This window comes from Pan paniscus, chromosome 19 (genome assembly GCF_029289425.2).
Source record: "Pan paniscus chromosome 19, NHGRI_mPanPan1-v2.0_pri, whole genome shotgun sequence".
Taxonomy (NCBI): Eukaryota; Metazoa; Chordata; class Mammalia; order Primates; family Hominidae; genus Pan; species Pan paniscus.
The window spans coordinates 35,204,751-35,222,200 of record NC_073268.2 but is presented as its reverse complement, the minus strand read 5'-3'; the positions used below and the strand labels follow the sequence as shown (position 1 = coordinate 35,222,200).

Sequence of the window (17,450 nt, the reverse complement as noted above, 5' to 3'; positions counted from 1 at the left end):
TTACAGGCATGAGCCATAGTGTGTGGCCTACCCTTCCTTCTTATACCAAGAATATAAAAGAATTGGAGACAGAGGCAGAAAGAAAATTTTGGGAGATAGCTGTGTTGTGAATCCCACTGCCCTTCAGGGGAAGGGGTGAAGGAGCTTCACTGCAAGGCAAAGGAGAAGGCTACGAGGGGCCCACTCTGAAAGCTTAAGATGCGTCCCCTGCAGACTAGAATCTAAAGGTCAGAAGTTAGGCTGGGCAACTGCTGAGGGATGAGGCCAAGCAAAGGAGGCCGATTGAGTAAGAACAAGCCCACATGCCAGAATTGGCCACGGCAAAGCATGTGTGAGTGCTTCCTATGGATGAAAGGGAGGTCATGCCTGAGAGGGAGCTGGAATGGGGTTGTAGCGACTTAGACCTGGAGCATAGATGTGTCCTTAGCAGAATGACACTGGAGGTGACCACCAGGTACCTAGGAGCTGTAGAAGGAACAGGTAGCCAGAGTGGAGATGCATAGACCTAGATCAAAGTTATTGCAGGTGGGGGCTCTCCCAAGAACCATTAAGTGCCCACAAAACTGACAGCTGTGAAGAGTTGCCAGATACAGAGTAGTGTGAAGCCATCTAACCACAGGACCAGTCAAGTAAGAAATGTTCTGCCCTCTTCCTCTCTTGTTCCTTCCACTCCTGGAAGGGTCAGAAACCAGTGAAATAGTGGGAGAAAGAAAAAAGGTTCATGCTGGGCACGGTGGCTCACGCCTGTAATCCCAGCACTTTGGGAGGCAGAGGCAGATGGATCACGAAGTCAGGAGATTGAGACCACGGTGAAACCCCGTCTCTACTAAAAATACAAAAAATTAGCCAGGCGTGGTGGCGGGCGCCTGTAGTCCCAGCTACTCGGGAGGCTGAGGCAGGAGAATGGCGTGAACCCGGAAGACGGAGATTCAGTGAGCCGAGATAGCACCACTGCACTCCAGCCTGGGCGACAGAGCGAGACTCTGTCTCAAAAAAAAAAAAAAAAAAGAAAGAAAGAAAGAAAAAAGGGTTCACTTTCCCTGGGTCCCTGGGTCCAGGATTTCTGCCTAAAGCATGTCCTGTCTGGGATTACAAATAGATGACTTACTTTTGAATGGGGATTGAAGTTTTGGTTGCTACCACCATACACTGAACATACGCATTTAAAATTGAGATTGTCTTTTTTGTGATTTAAAGTAACTATCTAGGCCCAGTTGAGGTGACTCAGGCCTATAATCCCAGCACTCTGGGAGGCCAAGGCAGGCAGATCACCTGAGGCCAGGAATTTGAGACCAACCTGGCCAACATGGCGAAACCCCATCTCTACCAAAAAATACAAAAATTAGCCAGGCGTGGTGGTGGGTGCCTGTAATCCCAGCTAATTGGGGGGCTGAGGCACAAGAAACACTCGAATCCGGGAGGTGGAGGTTGCAGTGAGCCAAGATCACACCACTGCACTCCAGCCTGGGTGATAGAATGAGGCTCGGTCTCAAAAAAATAAAATAAAATAGGCCGGGTGTGGTGGCTCACACCTGTAATCCCAGCACTTTGGGAGGCTGAGGCAGGCGGATCACCGGAGGTCAGGAGTTTGAAACCAGCCTGGCCAACATGGTGAAACCCCATCTCTACTAAAAATACAAAAATTAGCCAGGCGTAGTGGCGGACACCTGTAGTCCCAGCTACTTGGGAGGCTGAGGCAGGAGAATCACTTGAACCCAGGAGGCAGAGGTTGCAGTGAGCTGAGATCATGCCATTGTGCTCCAGCCTGGGTGACAGAGCAAGACCGTCTCAAATAATAATAATAATAAAATAAAAGTAACCATCTAACTTTTTATTACCAACAAGTGTCAAGAAAAGCCATGAGACCATTCAAATTTACACCTAAGGCAAAGAAGAGAAACTAGCCCCACCAGAAAAAGAAATAAATAAAGGGGCCGAGGAGATGAGAATAAAGTTGCTTTCCTGGCTACTCTGTTGTTCACACAAGTCAAGAGGAAGAGGGATGCCTATAAGCAACATGATAAAAAATACAGATTTTTGAAACAAAGAGAATTGAGTTTGTAATGTGGCTCTGCCACTTCCTAGCTTATGTGGCCTCAGGTTGATAACATAAGTTCTCTGAGTGTTTTCTGCATTAGAAAATGGAGCTAGTTAGGCATATCTCCCAGGGTTATTTGGGAGCACTAAACTAGATAACATTTGGAAAAAGACTTAAAAACATATTGGTTTTCTTCCTTTCTCCTCTTTGTTATAGGATGCTGTGGTTGGCTGGTCAGCCTGGGTAAGCCAGGAAAGATTTCCTGCAGGTGGTGACTCTACACTGTCTTCTCCAAAGGACAAAAGAGAAGCAGATTGGTAGAGGCGGATCATGGGATGCTCCAGACAAAAGCAAGATGAGACTAGGGTTGGCAGATAAAACGCAGGATACATACCCAATTAAAGCTGAGTTTCAGATAAACAACAAATATTTTTTGAGTAGAAAAAAATGTTTGAGATCTACTGATACTGGAAAAAAAAAAGCCATTATTTACCTGATATTCACATTTAATTTAGTGTCCTATATTTTTACTTGCTCAGTCTAGCAACCCTGAATGATACAGAGTTGGACTGCTTGGCTACAGTGGAGAGAGTGGGCTGAGTGTCACACAATAGGACAAGTCCCATCCTTGTACCTACTTTTCTAGCTGTTTCATAGGGGTTCTAGTTGAGAGGAAGTGACTAAATCTGCAGTATTGAGAAATTCACTTAGACTGAGTTGAATTGAGATGCTCTGAGTCATTTACACACAGAGCAAGCAGGCTGTGGAGGTTGGGCCCTTAGGACAACAGCTCTCCCAGCAGGTTGGCATCCTTTTATGCCTGGAAGCAGAGGAATGGATGACCTCAGAAAGGGTTCAGAAAGAAATGGAGGCAAGTTCTCCCCCAGTGCCTGCCCTACTGCCTTTTCAGGCCCAGCCAGGCCCTGGCTCCCCTGCCTGTTTAAAGAGGTAGAAAGGCACAGGGCAAAAAAACAAGATCCTGCAGCAGCAGCCCCTCATGGGGGAGGTGGGTGCAGGCTGAACGCTGACTGGGCCCTTTGCTTTGTACCCATCCTGCTTATTCCCACACAACAAAAGTGCTGCTCAGCCGCCTGGCCAGCTCCATTGTGCACTTACCACAAAGTGCTGAGTCCAAGGGCTTCCCTGGCCCCATGACCTCACTCCCTCTCCCCCGGCCTAGAGGCAAGGCCAGGGAGTCAAAGCCATCCACAAAATTCCATTGAGCATCTATGCTGCTTGGCATGTAGCCCTGGTGTCCAGAAGCCCAAGGTTCGAAATGCCCTGGTTACATATGGGGAGCTGTCATGGTCCTCTTAATGTCAGATATCACCTCTAAATCTAACAGCGCACCCCGCTGGACAGCCAGTTGTCTCATTCAGTTGTGCAATGAGTGTGCAGGCTGAGAACACAGTTTGCAACCTGTGTCCCCAAAAGATCCATGCCCTCTAGAAAACTAGACTGACAGAATACACTGCTAAAATTTAATAAAGAAAAATATCGGAAAACAAGAAAAATGGAGTGAATTTTCCAAATTCAAAGGAAACATTTTTTATCTGAATTTTTTTTCTAAAATCTGTGCTACTTGCTCCCACTTGTCTCTATGAGAATTTAGCAAAAGATGGTATCTGACTTGGCACAGTCAGTAATGCAATTACCATGTGGTGATGAGTTCTGAGTACCTAGCATTGCTCTAAATCCCTTTATTTCCCTTTATCTGATAGCAGTGGTTAAGGTAGATATTATCACCCTACTTTGTGCCAGGAAGAAAGAAGATGGGCTTTGCAGTCAGATAGACATGTACTGAAGTCCCTGCTAGGTTCCCTGGCCCAGAACTTCCCTGGCCTCTCAGAACCTCAGTTAGCTCATCTGTAAAATGGGTATTATTATCTACTTCACGGCATTGTGGTAAGGATTACAAAGACACTGTCTGGTTTTGCAGTCAATGCTCAGTAAGCTGTAGTTATTATTAATAAGGATGAACAGGAGAGACCCAAACTCAGCCTGGGAGAAGGGATTCCAAGCTGGTTGCTCCCTTCATTACCACTCTTTGAGTGGCTCTGCTTTAACTTTCCTGGAATGAGATGGGGCTGGGGGCTGCCGCAAGGGAAGCAGCAGTGCCAGACAATGTCAGAGGGGGAATCCGCCAGAACTCTGTTAAAAACTATATTGAGTTGACATTTGGAAGGCTTGGTGGTCAGTACTGGAGAGCTGAGAATCCTCAATCTTTCAGGACTTAAGGTGATTGAGAAAAGTGGATTGAGGCCAGATGAGGACTTATGACTCCAGGAATGTATGATGGATATTTGTAAATTGTTCTCACAATAACCCTGATTCCCACCCGACCACCACTATAGTTCTGTGCATGTGTGTTTGGGCTTTTCAATCAAACATAAAAGCCTCGCTTCTCTGCAAAAATTAAAAATTAGCTAAGTTGATCTCCATGTACTAGCAATTCAGTAGGATGTAAAGCCCCCATATTACGATGCTGAGGGTGTGTGAAGCCCAAGCAGGCCAGTTGTGGCTGGGGTGAGAAGGCCAAACTCAGCTGGGTGCTCCTAGCAATAAGGACTATGCCACCAGAATCACAAAACCCAGTCATTCATTCATTCATTCATTCATTCAGAATATACTTATTGAGCTAGAAGTTATGCTTAGAGCCGAAGACGTAACAATGAACCAGGCAGGGTGCAGTGGCTCACACTTGTAATCCCAGCACTTTGAGAAGCTGAGGCCAGTGAATCCCTTGAGTCCAGGAGTTCGAGACCTGCCTGGGCAACATGGCAAAACTCTGTCTCTACAAACAAATACAAAAATTAGCTGGGCATGATGGCGCACACTTATCATCTCAGCTACCTGAGAGGCTGAGTTGGGAGGATCGCTTGAGCCCGGAAGGTGGAGGTTGCAGTGAGCCATGATCATGCCACTGCACTCCAGCCTGGGCAACAGAATGAGACCCTGTCTTAATAAAAAAAAAAAGAGAAAGAAACAACCAAAAAAAAAAAAAAAACCCAGTGAACTAGACAGATGAGGCTCCTGCCCTTATAGAGTATGGAGGCTAGTGGAAGAATTAGATAGGTAAACAATGTTTTATTTTTTAAAATCACTTAGTTTTAATAGAAAATATGTTCCCAATGTTCAAAATTTAAAGATTACAGAAAAATATACTATGAAAAGTCTTGTCCTATATCTGAGGCCCAAGTGCCTCAGTTCCCCCCAACCTTTGGAAACCAGTACTTCTAGTTCCTAAAGCAATTTCTGCAGCATGATCAACGTGATCTTGTGTAATTGGAAAAGCACAGGATGACATGAGGACACACTGTGAGGGCCTAAGCCAGCCTAAGAGTGGATGATTGAAAAAATGACTAAATGAGTGTTTCCCAAAGACCCTAATTCTGGAGAAGAAAGGAAGGAGGAAGAGAAGGGAAAGGAAAGAAGAATCACCAACCATAGACAGCTAGTGCTTTAAGCCCTTGCACAGCCACCAGGTGGCCAGAGCATGCTATGATACCAAAAGCAACTCTGTCCCCTGCCAGACATCCGTCCAGACATCACGAGTTAATCAAGGCATCAGAAACATCCTTGGGGCGATGTGCCATGCTTAGCATCAGATTTATATGTCTAACAGCAAGTTTGTCCAGCCGGCAGCCTGCAGGTGGTATGTGGCCCAGGACAGTTTTGAATGCATCCCAACACAAATTAATAAACTTTCTTAAAACATTATGAGATTTGTTTTGCAATTTTTTTTTAGCTCATCAGTTATCATTAGTGTTAGTATATTTTATGTGTGGGCCAAGATAATTATTCTTCTAATGTGCCCCAGGGAAGCCAAAACATTGGACACCCCTGGTCTGGAACGTTCTACCCAAATCTGCAAATACTCGAATACATACCAGACCTCACCCCCTGATTTTTGGTTCTGAAGAAAAGGGGACACTGATGAAACTTGAGTCGGGGACTGGAGAGATTGCAGAGGAATTGGGAGAACTTTCTTTTTCTCTCCAAGCTGCTATGAAATTTTCTTTTTTCTTTTTTTTTTTTTTTTGAGATGGAGTCTCGCTCTGTCCCCCAGGCTGGAGTGCAGTGGCACAATCTCGGCTCACTGCAAGCTCCGCCTCCCGGGTTCACGCCATTCTCCTGCCTCAGCCTCCCAAGTAGCTGGGACTACAGGCGCCCGCCACCACGCCCGGCTAATTTTTTGTATTTTTAGTAGAGATGGGGTTTCACCGTGTTAGCCAGGATGGTTTCGATCTCCTGACCTTGTGATCCGCCCGCCTCAGCCTCCTAAAGTGCTGGGATTACAGGCGTGAGCCACCGTGCCCAGCGAAATTTTCAATAGTATCTTTCATTGGAAAGAGAGTAGGGTAAGGAGTCATAAGCCTACAATGTATCAGGCAGATATTCTATTTTTGAGGTTGAGAGAGTCTAAGTGACTTGCTTCAAATCTCCCAGCCAGGAAACTGGGATTTGAACCCACATCTGCCTGGCTCAAAGCCTTCCACATCCATTGCAGCCTCTTGCTTCTCACAATATCTGTGATGCTTGCAGAACACATCTTCCCATTCAGGGCCCCTGGGGAGGCCCACGATTCCCCTACCTTACCTTCATCAAGTGTCCTGAAGTTTCTGGGAGAAGTCATTTTACACTTTAAGGTACTATACGCATAGTAACTTGGGCCTGTGAGATTTCCAAAGACCTAAAACAATTCAGTAAAACCTCAAAATTGGCCGGGCACAGTGGCTCACGCCTGTAATCTCAGCACTTTGGGAGGCCGAGGCAGGCAGATCACTTGAGGTCAGGAGTTCAAGACCAGCCTGGCCAACATGATGAAACCCTATCTCTACTAAAAATACAAAAAAATTAGCCGGGCATGGTGGCAGGTGTCTGTAATCCCAGCTACTCAGGAGACTGAGGCAGGAGAATCACCTGAACCTGGGGGGCAGAGGTTGCAGTGAGGCAAGATCGCACCACTGCACTCCAGCCTAATCAACACAGCGACACTCTGTCTCAAAAAGAAAAAAAAAAAATTGGTTTTGAAGGTGTGGGTGGCAGGAATTCTCGCCCCTGGCCTGGGTGAGCTAGAGGGGAGAAGCAAGGACATCTAGGTCCCTATCACCGCTTGCCTAGACAACTTCACAGGAAGGCCCCCGGGAATCTGAGATGGAGCAGGTGAACCCTTTACATCTAGATGGTGAGTCCAAAGGAGGTATTCAGAGGGTTGCCTTCTTCCCCTTCCTACTGCTGCCCAACGATGACCCGCAGGCTGAAAGAGCCCTTTCCTCCTGGAACTGATGTGGGACCTGGCCTGTTTGGGAGCAGAATGGTGAAAGGAATTAACATGGAAGACAAAGGGACAGGCAGCCAAGATCATTTGAGGAGGAAAAATTGCTTCATTTCTAGGCTCCTTCCCCTTTTGAAACAGATAAGTTACATCCATTATATGCTCAGTGTTTATATTCAGAACTGCAGTTCTAGCCAGGGGGGTCTCTTTCCTCTCCTGGAATTTTTTGGGCCATTTATGCATTACTCCTGAGGGAGGGCCAGTGCAGGGCAGTGACTTTTGTGTTGGTTAGAACTGGATTCGAGTCTTGGCTCTGCCATTATAAATACTGTGACCTTAGGCAAGTCACCTGATTGTTCTCTTAGTTTCTTAATCTGGAAAATGGAGGTGAAAATAGCACTGTTGTGGTGGCTGTGAAAAAGTATTTCTTTCTTTTGTTGTGGAAAAGTATTTAATTCAAACTTTTTAAGTAAAGCATTTAGCACATGTCTAATATATAGGAATTATTCAATAAATGGTTTAATTCTTTTTTAAAAAACCCAAAAGTTATAGCTCCAAAATTTTTAAAGAAAATTGCAAAATTAAAAGGAATATTTAATAAAATAGCTACAGAGAGACACATGTCTGCTAGTCAACTATAATTGAGGTCAACCCTTACATAGTTATATATAAATACAGCATAATAAAGATTCCCAAGAATACAATGAACCATTTTTTCTCATATTGAGTTCAGAATTACAATAATTCTTTCACATTTTTAAACAACAAGAAATGCACATCCTGTATGGAAGTGAGGTGCATTTTGATGTGTTTGATATGACATGGGGTCTCCCAGGGTCTTAAGGTCTTAGGAAGATCCCAAGGTGGTGTGAGGAACCTGGAGAAGGACAAGAGACAAATACTCATGGCAGAGACTTCTGTCCTCACCCCCTAGCTGCTCTGAGATTAAGAAAGACTAGAGCAGCCAAGGCCTGCAGCAGCCAGCCACGCCCACAACAGAGGGGCCTCTCTGGATTTCTGTATCCCTGGTTTAAACAAAGGCCCCAGCAAGCTGAGCCACCAAAGCTCTGGGGATCATGAGGAACAAAGGCAGAGGGAGAGCAGAGTGCTGACAGGGCCAGAGGCCAGAGGCCGCAGGGCTATAAAGAGGAGGGCCACAGAGCAAGTGGTACCAGATGGAGACCCAGGCTGAGCAGCAGGAGCTGGGTGAGTAAGGCCCTCAGGGTGCCCTTGCCCTTCCTCTCCTTGCCCTGCAGAGACATGCCCAGGAGAGGGCCCAGTTCTCCTGCCTAGTGTGTAGAGCCTTCTAGGGTGGCTGGAGAAGAGTGGGGAACTCTGGCGGAAGACAGCCTTCTCTTGTCACCCCAAGAGGAGTCACTTATATAGCAATAACCACTGCCCTAGCAACTAAGGCTGGGGGATGGGCATGGGCCCCCAAGAAACGAGCAGGGAGAAGGTATGGGAGCAGGACCTGGGAAATGTTGCTTATTCAGAGATTCAGAATGGAAAAATATATTACAGAGTTTACATGCATCATTCCTGGGCCCAATACCAGCCAGGAGGAGGGCCATGAATGTCTGTCCTAAGAAACCTAATACACACCTGCCTGTCTTCTTTCTTCCCTTCCTCCCCCACTTTTCCTTCCTCTTTCTTGCTCTGTCCTTCCTTTTTAAAAACTCGTCCTACCATCTTCACTGTCTACCTAACCTCTTTGAGCCTCAGTATCCTCATCTGTAAAATGGGGATAATGATAATTCTTAATTCATAGTCTGTATGTGAAGATTAAATGCATGAATGCATGTAAAGCATTTAAAACAGGGCCGGACATGTAGATAGCCATTTTTGAGTGTAAGTATTATAACTCTTTTCTTCTTCACTTTCCTTCAATAAGTCTTTTTCAATGTCCCCCTGATCCCTCATCTCCACATGTGCTCAGCACGATGCTATACCAATCCCCTAGAAGACCGAGGCCTTGCCATTGAGGTGCTCACCAGGACATCCAACCAGAACACAGATTGGTACTGTGATGAGTGCTATAAATCAAGAAAGTAAGCAAGTGGCTGTGGGCTGGAGAAGGCTGGAAAGCCTCTGAGGAGGCAAGGTCAAGGCTGGATAGGATCTAGGAGATAGAAAAGCAGAAAGGAATGGCCGGGCGCGGTGGCTCACGCCTGTAATCGCAGCACTTTGGGAGGCCAAGGCGGGCAGATCACCTGAGGTCGGGAGTTCAAGACCAGCCGGACCAACAGAGAGAAACCCCGTCTCTACTAAAAATACAAAATTAGCCGGGCATGGTGGCACATGCCTGTAATCCCAGCTACTAGGGAGGCTGAGACAGGAGAATCGCTTGAACCTGGGAGGCGGAGGTTGCGGTGAGCCGAGATTGCGCCATTGCACTCCAGCCTGGGCAACAAGAGTGAAACTCCATCTCAAAAAAAAAAAAGAAAAAGAAAAGCAGAAAGAGGCCAGATAAGGATGAGACCGTGAAGGGTTACGAGGGAGTCTGGGGCTTGGGATCCTGGCATGGCTGGCTGTTTGGCCAGTCACATGAGGGGTCTGGCCTAGGTGGTTGCCAAAGAGTTTATATTGCAGACAGAGGTAATGCTGTCACCTGAAAGCAAATGAGAGGACAGGGTCTCAGTGCTTTACCTGCATTATTGTTTCTGATCCTTGTTTTTTTTCTTTTTTTTTTTTTGAGATGGAGTCTCACTCTGTTGCCCAAGCTGGAGTGCAGTGGCACGATCTCAGCTCACTGCAACCTCTGCCTCCCGGGTTCAAGCGATTCTCCTGCCTCAGCCTCCTGAGTAGCTGGGACTACAGGCGTGTGCCATCATACCCGGCTAATTTTTGTATTTTTAGTAGAGACGGGGTTTCACCACGTTGGCCAGGCTGGTCTCAAACTCCCGACCTCAGGTAATCCGCCCGCTTTGGCCTCCCAAAGTGCTGGGATTACAGGCGTGAACCACCGTGCCCGGCCTATTATTTCTGATCCTTACAATAACTGCATGTCGAAGCTTTACCAATGGAAAAACTGAGGCTCAGGCTGGGCGCGGTGGATCACTTGAGGTCAGGAGTTTGGGACCAGCCTGGCCAACATGGTGAAACCCCCATCTCTACTAAAAATACAAAAACTAGCTGGACATAGTGGTGCATGCCTGTAGTCCCAGCTACATGGGAGGCTGAGGCGGAAGGATCACCTGAGCCCAGGAGGCAGAGGTTGCAGTGAAGTGAGATTGTGCCACTGCACTCCAGCCTGGATGACAGAGAAAGACCCTGTCTCAAAATAGCAACAACAACAACAAAAAACCCCGAGGCACAGCTAGTGAGCAGCAGAGCCAGAATTCCAACCAAAGTCTGTCTTGCAGACTTCAAGTCTCCTTTACCTTTCGAGGCATTCCCTCACCTCACCCTCCTCCCAAGAGGCCACATCATTCGTGTGTGCTCTGTCTTCCAGAAACCCTTCCAACCACCAAGATGGCTCAGACCAACCCTACGCCGGGGTCCCTGGGGCCATGGAAGGTAAGCCCACCCCCATCACATCCAACAGGGCAGGGGTGACATGCTGCACAGAGCAGGCCCCAGGCCTGTGCTCGTCCATAAGGCAGTGACTGACCAGAAAAACCCCAGTTTGTAGGGGAAAGGTCCACACAAGCTCCAGTGCTGTCGAAGGAAGGATCTCTCAGGATGTCCCACTGGACAAAGGAAGGATGACTGTGGATGCCATTGATGGGTGGGAGATGATACCTAGTTTCCTAACTCCTCTCTCCTCCCCACTAAAGTCATCTTAAAATACAGCAGCCCAGCAACAGTTATGTTCATGGAGAAAATGAGGGCCCATAAAGATATTTACTACTAGATCCCAAATAAATTACAGGACTCAGCCTCCCATCCTGAGGTTGGCTTTAACCATTGGCCGAAGTGGCTGATCCTCAGGCTTCTCACTGGCCTCTCTCCAACACTCCCCACTCTCCTCATTGGGTCAACTCCGAGGCCAGCTCACAGCTTTGGGAGTGGTCCTCTGGCCAGGTCCACAAGCCAGGTTTTAGTTCAACGTACAAAAAGGGTTGACCATAACTCTCCTTTACACTCTAGGTTTCTATAGGGGGTATGGCTGGAGAAGCTAAGAATCTATAAGGAGCTCCTGGGACTCCCAGAATCCTGGCCTCTGGGCCATGCTTATGAAGGAACTGTGGTGGAATGGGAGCCCATAAGTCCTTGGCCTGTCCATTGGTCTAGATATTATCCCTGGCAGACCATTTCTATCATAAACCAATCCTCCTTCCACCTCATCCCTACTCTGGGCAAATGAACACCAACCAGTGGCATTAATTCAAACCCCTTCCTGCCCTGTCTACACTGGAAGAGACCTCATCAGGCATCCCAGGCTACAGCTGGTAACAGAAAGCACAGAGTCAGACTGAAGTTAAGCTGTTGACCTGGACCTCTGTTTTTCCTGATGTTCTAGCTCTCTTGCGCCATTCAATCTCATTTCAGATAACCATCTATGATCAGGAGAACTTTCAGGGCAAGAGGATGGAGTTCACCAGCTCCTGTCCAAATGTCTCTGAGCGCAGTTTTGATAATGTCCGGTCCCTGAAGGTGGAAAGTGGCGCGTGAGTATGGACTTCCGCAGAACCGCAGACCTGAAGGTCCCTTCAGACAGGGGACCATAGAGTGGGGATAGGGGAAGAAGGATGTTCCCCTAGGCTCTAGTCATTTCTCGGAGACAGGCCTCGAAAGAAATCACTACATGCATAATTTAGTAAGCCAAAGCTAGAAGGAAGGAACATGAGGTTCTTAGTGGCTTGGTACTAGATTTCAGGGGCTGGATAAAGAAATACATACAATGGGGTGGGACAGTGGCAGTAATCAAAATTTTGCTTCTGGAGCTCACAGGCTGCTACCTAGGGTGCCCTCAGAACAGCCACAAGACCCTTGAGTTTTTCTTGCCTGCAGAAAATTGGTAGAGAAGAAAGTGTCAAGTGGCTGCCTCTTCATGGCTAACTCTCCTCCTGCATATCCCAGAGCAGACACTGTTAGCTAATTTCTTTATGAAAAAAAAAACCTTAACCCCACGACTCCAGAGACATATTAGCTCCTGATTCATCTTTCAGGCAGTTTCTTGTTGATGGTTAATCTTGGTGAGGGAGACCCTCTCATTTTTGTCCTCTGACTCTTGGCAGAGTAGTTGAGGCCTTTATCATTAGCCTGAAAATACCTAAGGAAAAGACTCACCCTTGACTAGGCAGAATTGGCCTTGCATGTGGATAGGCTTCCACAAGTTGCTTGCCATCAAAATTAAGCTCTTCAGTCCTTTAAAAGATGTAACACTTTAAGGTGTCATCACTAACTGAGACCCAGTTGTGAAAAACTGAGCTGAGTGTTTCAAGTTTTAAGTACAGGTATGGGGCACTAGGAGAAAGAACTCGCAAGTCACAGGAAGAAAAAAGACTAGTAATCCATCAGTTGCTTGTTCATCCCTGTGCTTTCTTAAGAAGAAGCCAACAGGTTTGGCTTGAGCCAAAGCAATAGTCCAGGGGTGTCTAATCTTTTTGGCTTCCCTAGGCCACACTGAAAGAATTGTCTTGGGCCACATATAAAATACCATAACGATAGCTGATGACCTAACAACAAAAAAAACTCACAATGTTTTGAGGAAGTTTACAAATTTGTGTTGGGCTGCGTTCAAAGCTGTCCTGAGCTGCATGCAGCCCTTGGGCAACAGGTTGGACAAGCTTGCAACAGTCACTAGATCCTGAAACAGGTAGAGAATAGGTGATTTGGAGAAAAAGAAAAAAAATTTTTTTTTTTTTTTTTTGAGGCAAGGTGTTACTCTGTTGCCCAGGCTGGAGTGCAGTGGCACAATCTTGGCTCACTGCAGCCTCCACCTCCAAGGCTCAACCCTCAGCCCCCTGAATAGCTGGGACTGCAGTAGTGGGTCACCGCGCCTGGCTAATTTTTGAGTTTTGTAGACGGGGTTTCGCCATGTTTCCCAGGCTGGTCTCCAACTCATGGGCTCAAGCGATCTGCTTGCCTTGGCCTCCTGAAGCGTTGGAACTACAGGCGTGAGACACCACACCCAGCCAGGAAATATTATTTTAGATTGGCTTTGCTAATACACTTCACTCAGACCAGTGAAGTAGATAGACCTTTTCAGTGATAACCCCCAAACAAATATTACATTCACTAACCTGCTTAGTATACCTGTCAACTCATTCCTCAACTCTTGTGACAAATTACTTTGTACAGCTCTACTGGGATTGGCTTGATATTTTACCCCACTATTGACTTATCTAAAATGAAAGATGCCTTCTCCCCAAGGCCATATAGGCTTTGAACACCATGAACAAACACTACATGTCTTTGGCAGCTGGATTGGTTATGAGCATACCAGCTTCTGTGGGCAACAGTTTATCCTGGAGAGAGGAGAATACCCTCGCTGGGATGCCTGGAGTGGGAGTAATGCCTACCACATTGAGCGTCTCATGTCCTTCCGCCCCATCTGTTCAGCTGTGAGTCTCTGAAATTTCCACTTCCGTGCATATGAGGGATGGGACAAGAGGGTGTGGACAGACTGACGTTCATGCTATTCTATTTCTCATCAGTTATGCTGAATGTGGCAGGAAAAAAGACAAAAGTAAAAAAAGAGAAAACATCACTTTCTTCTCTAAGCCTGCTATTTGATTTTTCTCCACCAGGTGGTACTTCCCTTAAGCTAAAACTAAGGGTCTTACAAGTGGCAATAAGTGGATACTCAAGAGCCCAGTAAACTTGTGAAACACTAGTAAATGAGTGAAAGTGCTTACCCTGCAGCAAAAAGTAAATCCTTGGCCAGTTAAATTTCAATCTGTGTAACATTTTTACTGCAGAAACAGGAAAATGCTGAAGTAACCTTTCAGTAAGTGGGAATGACTGAAGAAATAGGCAAGTCTTCCAGTATCGATCTACACTGATTGATAATAATCTTCTTGTTCTGAACACTTAAGTATTACTCAATAATGCATCAGGCTGGGATGTTTCTGGTCTTTGGAAACAGTTCAAGCAGAAAGCAGAATGACCTTAAGGGGTGTGTTGAAAATGATCCCTGTATTAGGAGTTAGGTTGGGCTAGAACCTTTCCAAATATTCAGTCTATGTGTGAGTTTCTCGTGATTTTGGTTAATAATCTCATCTTGGTTCAAAGTCTTGCCAAAATTCAACTGGTGGAGAAGTTAACCTAAATAGTTCTAATCCAAATAAATAGTTGCCTGTCTGGAAATTATTTCAATCTCACTTTTAAAAACATTTCATTTGCCCACCCTAAGGTATAACTGACATACAGTAAAATGCACAGATCCTAAGTGAATATTCTCATGAGTTTTGAAAAATATATAGATCCATGTAACCAACACCCTAACCATATAAAGAACATTCCATCATAGTTCCCTGGTGTCCCTTTCCACTCAATTGCTCCCCTACCACTTTCTATTACCAAACAGTTTTGTCCATTTTTGAAGTTCATACAGGTTAGTCTCTGTCTTTTTAATGCTTGTGTAGTATTCATGTCCCCTACTGGACATACAGGTTATATCCAACAACACACATACACACGCAAGCGCACACATACATATTTGGGCTTACTTTTTGTAATAATCTGTGAGATCTTTTTTCACATTAGTGAATATTAATCCCTTGGTTGGCTGCATTTTGTTAGTACTTTTTCTCACTGTCAAATCCTCTTCATTGTTCCAAAATAGTATATCAGTTATTTGTACATTCAAAATGTTATGGTATTTAAATTGGAATAAACAAAATTATGGGTAACTTTTTTCTCACAAATCTGTTGCCTTAATCTTTTTAAATTATCATGTGCTTCCTTGTATAATCCAAAAGTGTTCCAATTTTGAAAAACATGAAGAATGATAGCCATAGCACTAGTACTAAACATTTTAAAACAATTTCTGAATTACAGAATCATAAGGAGTCTAAGATGACCATCTTTGAGAAGGAAAACTTTATGGGACGCCAGTGGGAGATCTCTGACGACTACCCCTCCTTGCAAGCCATGGGTTGGTTCAACAACGAAGTCGGCTCCATGAAGATACAAAGTGGGGCGTAAGTACAAAAACAGGGTTGGAATATACTTCAAAGTAACTCCTGAGGTTGCATCAATGGTTATGTTTTAATCAGATTTCATATGTATCGGTATAGATGACACATTCTAGTTCTACATAATTTTGAATCTCAATTTCTTTATACCAACTACCACTTAAGGTTGCAGATTTATCTCCCCCAGACATGCCTCTATGGAAGAATTTACGTTGACTACTTATACCTGTTTTGATGATTAAGGCTAATTAACTAGCTATAGCCATATTATGCTTACAAATAGTGCCTGACACATTTAGGATAGCTATTTTTTCTAAGCCTAAAAGCATCTCATACCATTGTGTTGAGTAAAGAGGCTCAGGTTTTGGGGTATTAACCAGATTTTAATAATGAAATGTACTTTGAATTTCCTAGCTGGGTTTGCTACCAATACCCTGGATATCGTGGGTATCAGTATATCTTGGAATGTGACCATCATGGAGGAGACTATAAACATTGGAGAGAGTGGGGCTCTCATGCCCAGACTTCGCAGATCCAATCGATTCGCCGAATCCAACAGTAGCTGATTAAAACCTCCAAGTACGATAATTCCTCAAGCATGAGACCTTGCTAAGCACTCTAGAATAAGTTTTATGTTCTGCTCACAGACATTGCTTTCAAATGTTAGCTGCTGAAATCCACAATAAACGTCATTTAAAAAAAAAAAACTTTGTAGACTGAATTAACTACCATGCTTCACATAAATCACACCTAAGTGGATGAGAATTTTTTTTTTTTTTTTAGTTATTTTGCTCTTGTTGCTCAGACTGGAGTGCAATGGCGCTATCTTGGTTCACCACAACCTTCGCCTCCCGGGTTCAAGTGATTCTCTGCCTCAGCCTCCCGAGTAGCTGGGATTACAGGCATGCACCACCACACCTGGCTAATTTTGTATTTTTAGTAGAGACGGGGTTTCTCCATGTTGGTCAGGCTGGTCTCGAACTCCCGACCTTAGGTGATCTGCCCGCCTCGGCCTCCCGAAGTGCGGGATTACAGGCGTGAGCCACCACGCCCGGCCTGTGGATGAGAATTTTTGTTGTTGTTGAGACAGGGTCTCACTGTCACCCAGGCTGAAGTGCAGTGGTGCGATCTGGCTTACTGCAGCGTCATTCTCCTGGGCTCAAGTGATCCTCCTGCCTCAGCCTCCTGAGTAGTTGGGACTACAGGTGCCTGCCACTATGCCTGGCTAATTTTTGTACTTTTTGTAGAGATGAGGTCTCACTATGTTGCCCAGGCTGGTCTCGAATTCTTGGGCTCAAGTGATCCACCCACTGTGGCTTCCCAAAGTGCTGGGATTACAGGTGTTGAGCCACTGCGCCTGTCTGGATGAGAATTTTTTAAGTTAAGCTTCCATAAAACTTCACATTCTCTTTTGTGTCCTTGCAAGTCACTCACCAGGCCAAGGACAATTATTCCTTATCTCAAAGAACAATAAAGCATATGACCTAAATGTTATCAATCTCTATAGCGACTGACACTTTTGGTAAATGTTTTTATGTCCTTTCCTCCCGTCTCCTGCTCTTTCTAATAATGTTGAAGTTGGCATTGATTTTCCTTTCACCTTGTGACAAATCAGTACTAAAGAAACAGGAAGTTTCTCCAGTGTGTACTGCCACATATTTCAACATAAAGTTATGAATAAATCCAGAATCTTGGCAGCTTAACATTCTAGTTGCTCAACTGCTTAGCTCAATTTTGATTTATTTCAATTGGAAGGGCATAAGGCTTAATGTCCTGCAAAAAGGCAGGATAGCTCTGGATTTTTCAATAAGCAAGCTAATTCTAAGCACTGTAAAAACCTGTATGATTAAAAAAATTTTTTTAAATCATAGGACCACAGTATACTGAAGACTTAAATTCTTCACATATTTGACCCTTTGGAAAAAAATCATTATCAATGTCACAAACTTAGTTTTCAGTTTTTTGTTTTTTTACTTTTTATCAGCTGAATTTAAGATTAGTCAGTAAAGACTTTTTAAAAAATTAAAGCACACAAAAGATAACAAACACC

At 45.1% G+C, this 17,450-nt stretch overlaps 1 protein-coding gene across 1 annotated transcript; it reads left to right on the top strand.

The window, feature by feature from the left end:
* The first annotated feature begins 8,154 nt into the window (after positions 1 to 8,154).
* Positions 8,155 to 16,172, top strand: CRYBA1 (crystallin beta A1). The gene is made up of 6 exons (XM_003812705.5): positions 8,155 to 8,522; positions 10,768 to 10,832; positions 11,808 to 11,926; positions 13,684 to 13,825; positions 15,264 to 15,406; positions 15,815 to 16,172. The coding sequence occupies exons 1-6, from the start codon at positions 8,492 to 8,494 to the stop codon at positions 15,960 to 15,962; spliced, it is 648 nt and encodes a 215-aa protein (XP_003812753.1). The 5' UTR covers positions 8,155 to 8,491; the 3' UTR covers positions 15,963 to 16,172.
* Positions 16,173 to 17,450: the final 1,278 nt, after the last annotated feature.

Excerpts from the sequence above, each read along its gene's own strand:
- CRYBA1 (XM_003812705.5), top strand. The coding sequence starts at position 8,492 with ATGGAGACCCAGGCTGAGCAGCAGGAGCTGG. Across the intron at positions 10,833-11,807 it reads GGTCCCTGGGGCCATGGAAG|ATAACCATCTATGATCAGGA; the intron begins GTAAGCCCACCC and ends ATCTCATTTCAG. Across the intron at positions 13,826-15,263 it reads TCCGCCCCATCTGTTCAGCT|AATCATAAGGAGTCTAAGAT; the intron begins GTGAGTCTCTGA and ends TCTGAATTACAG.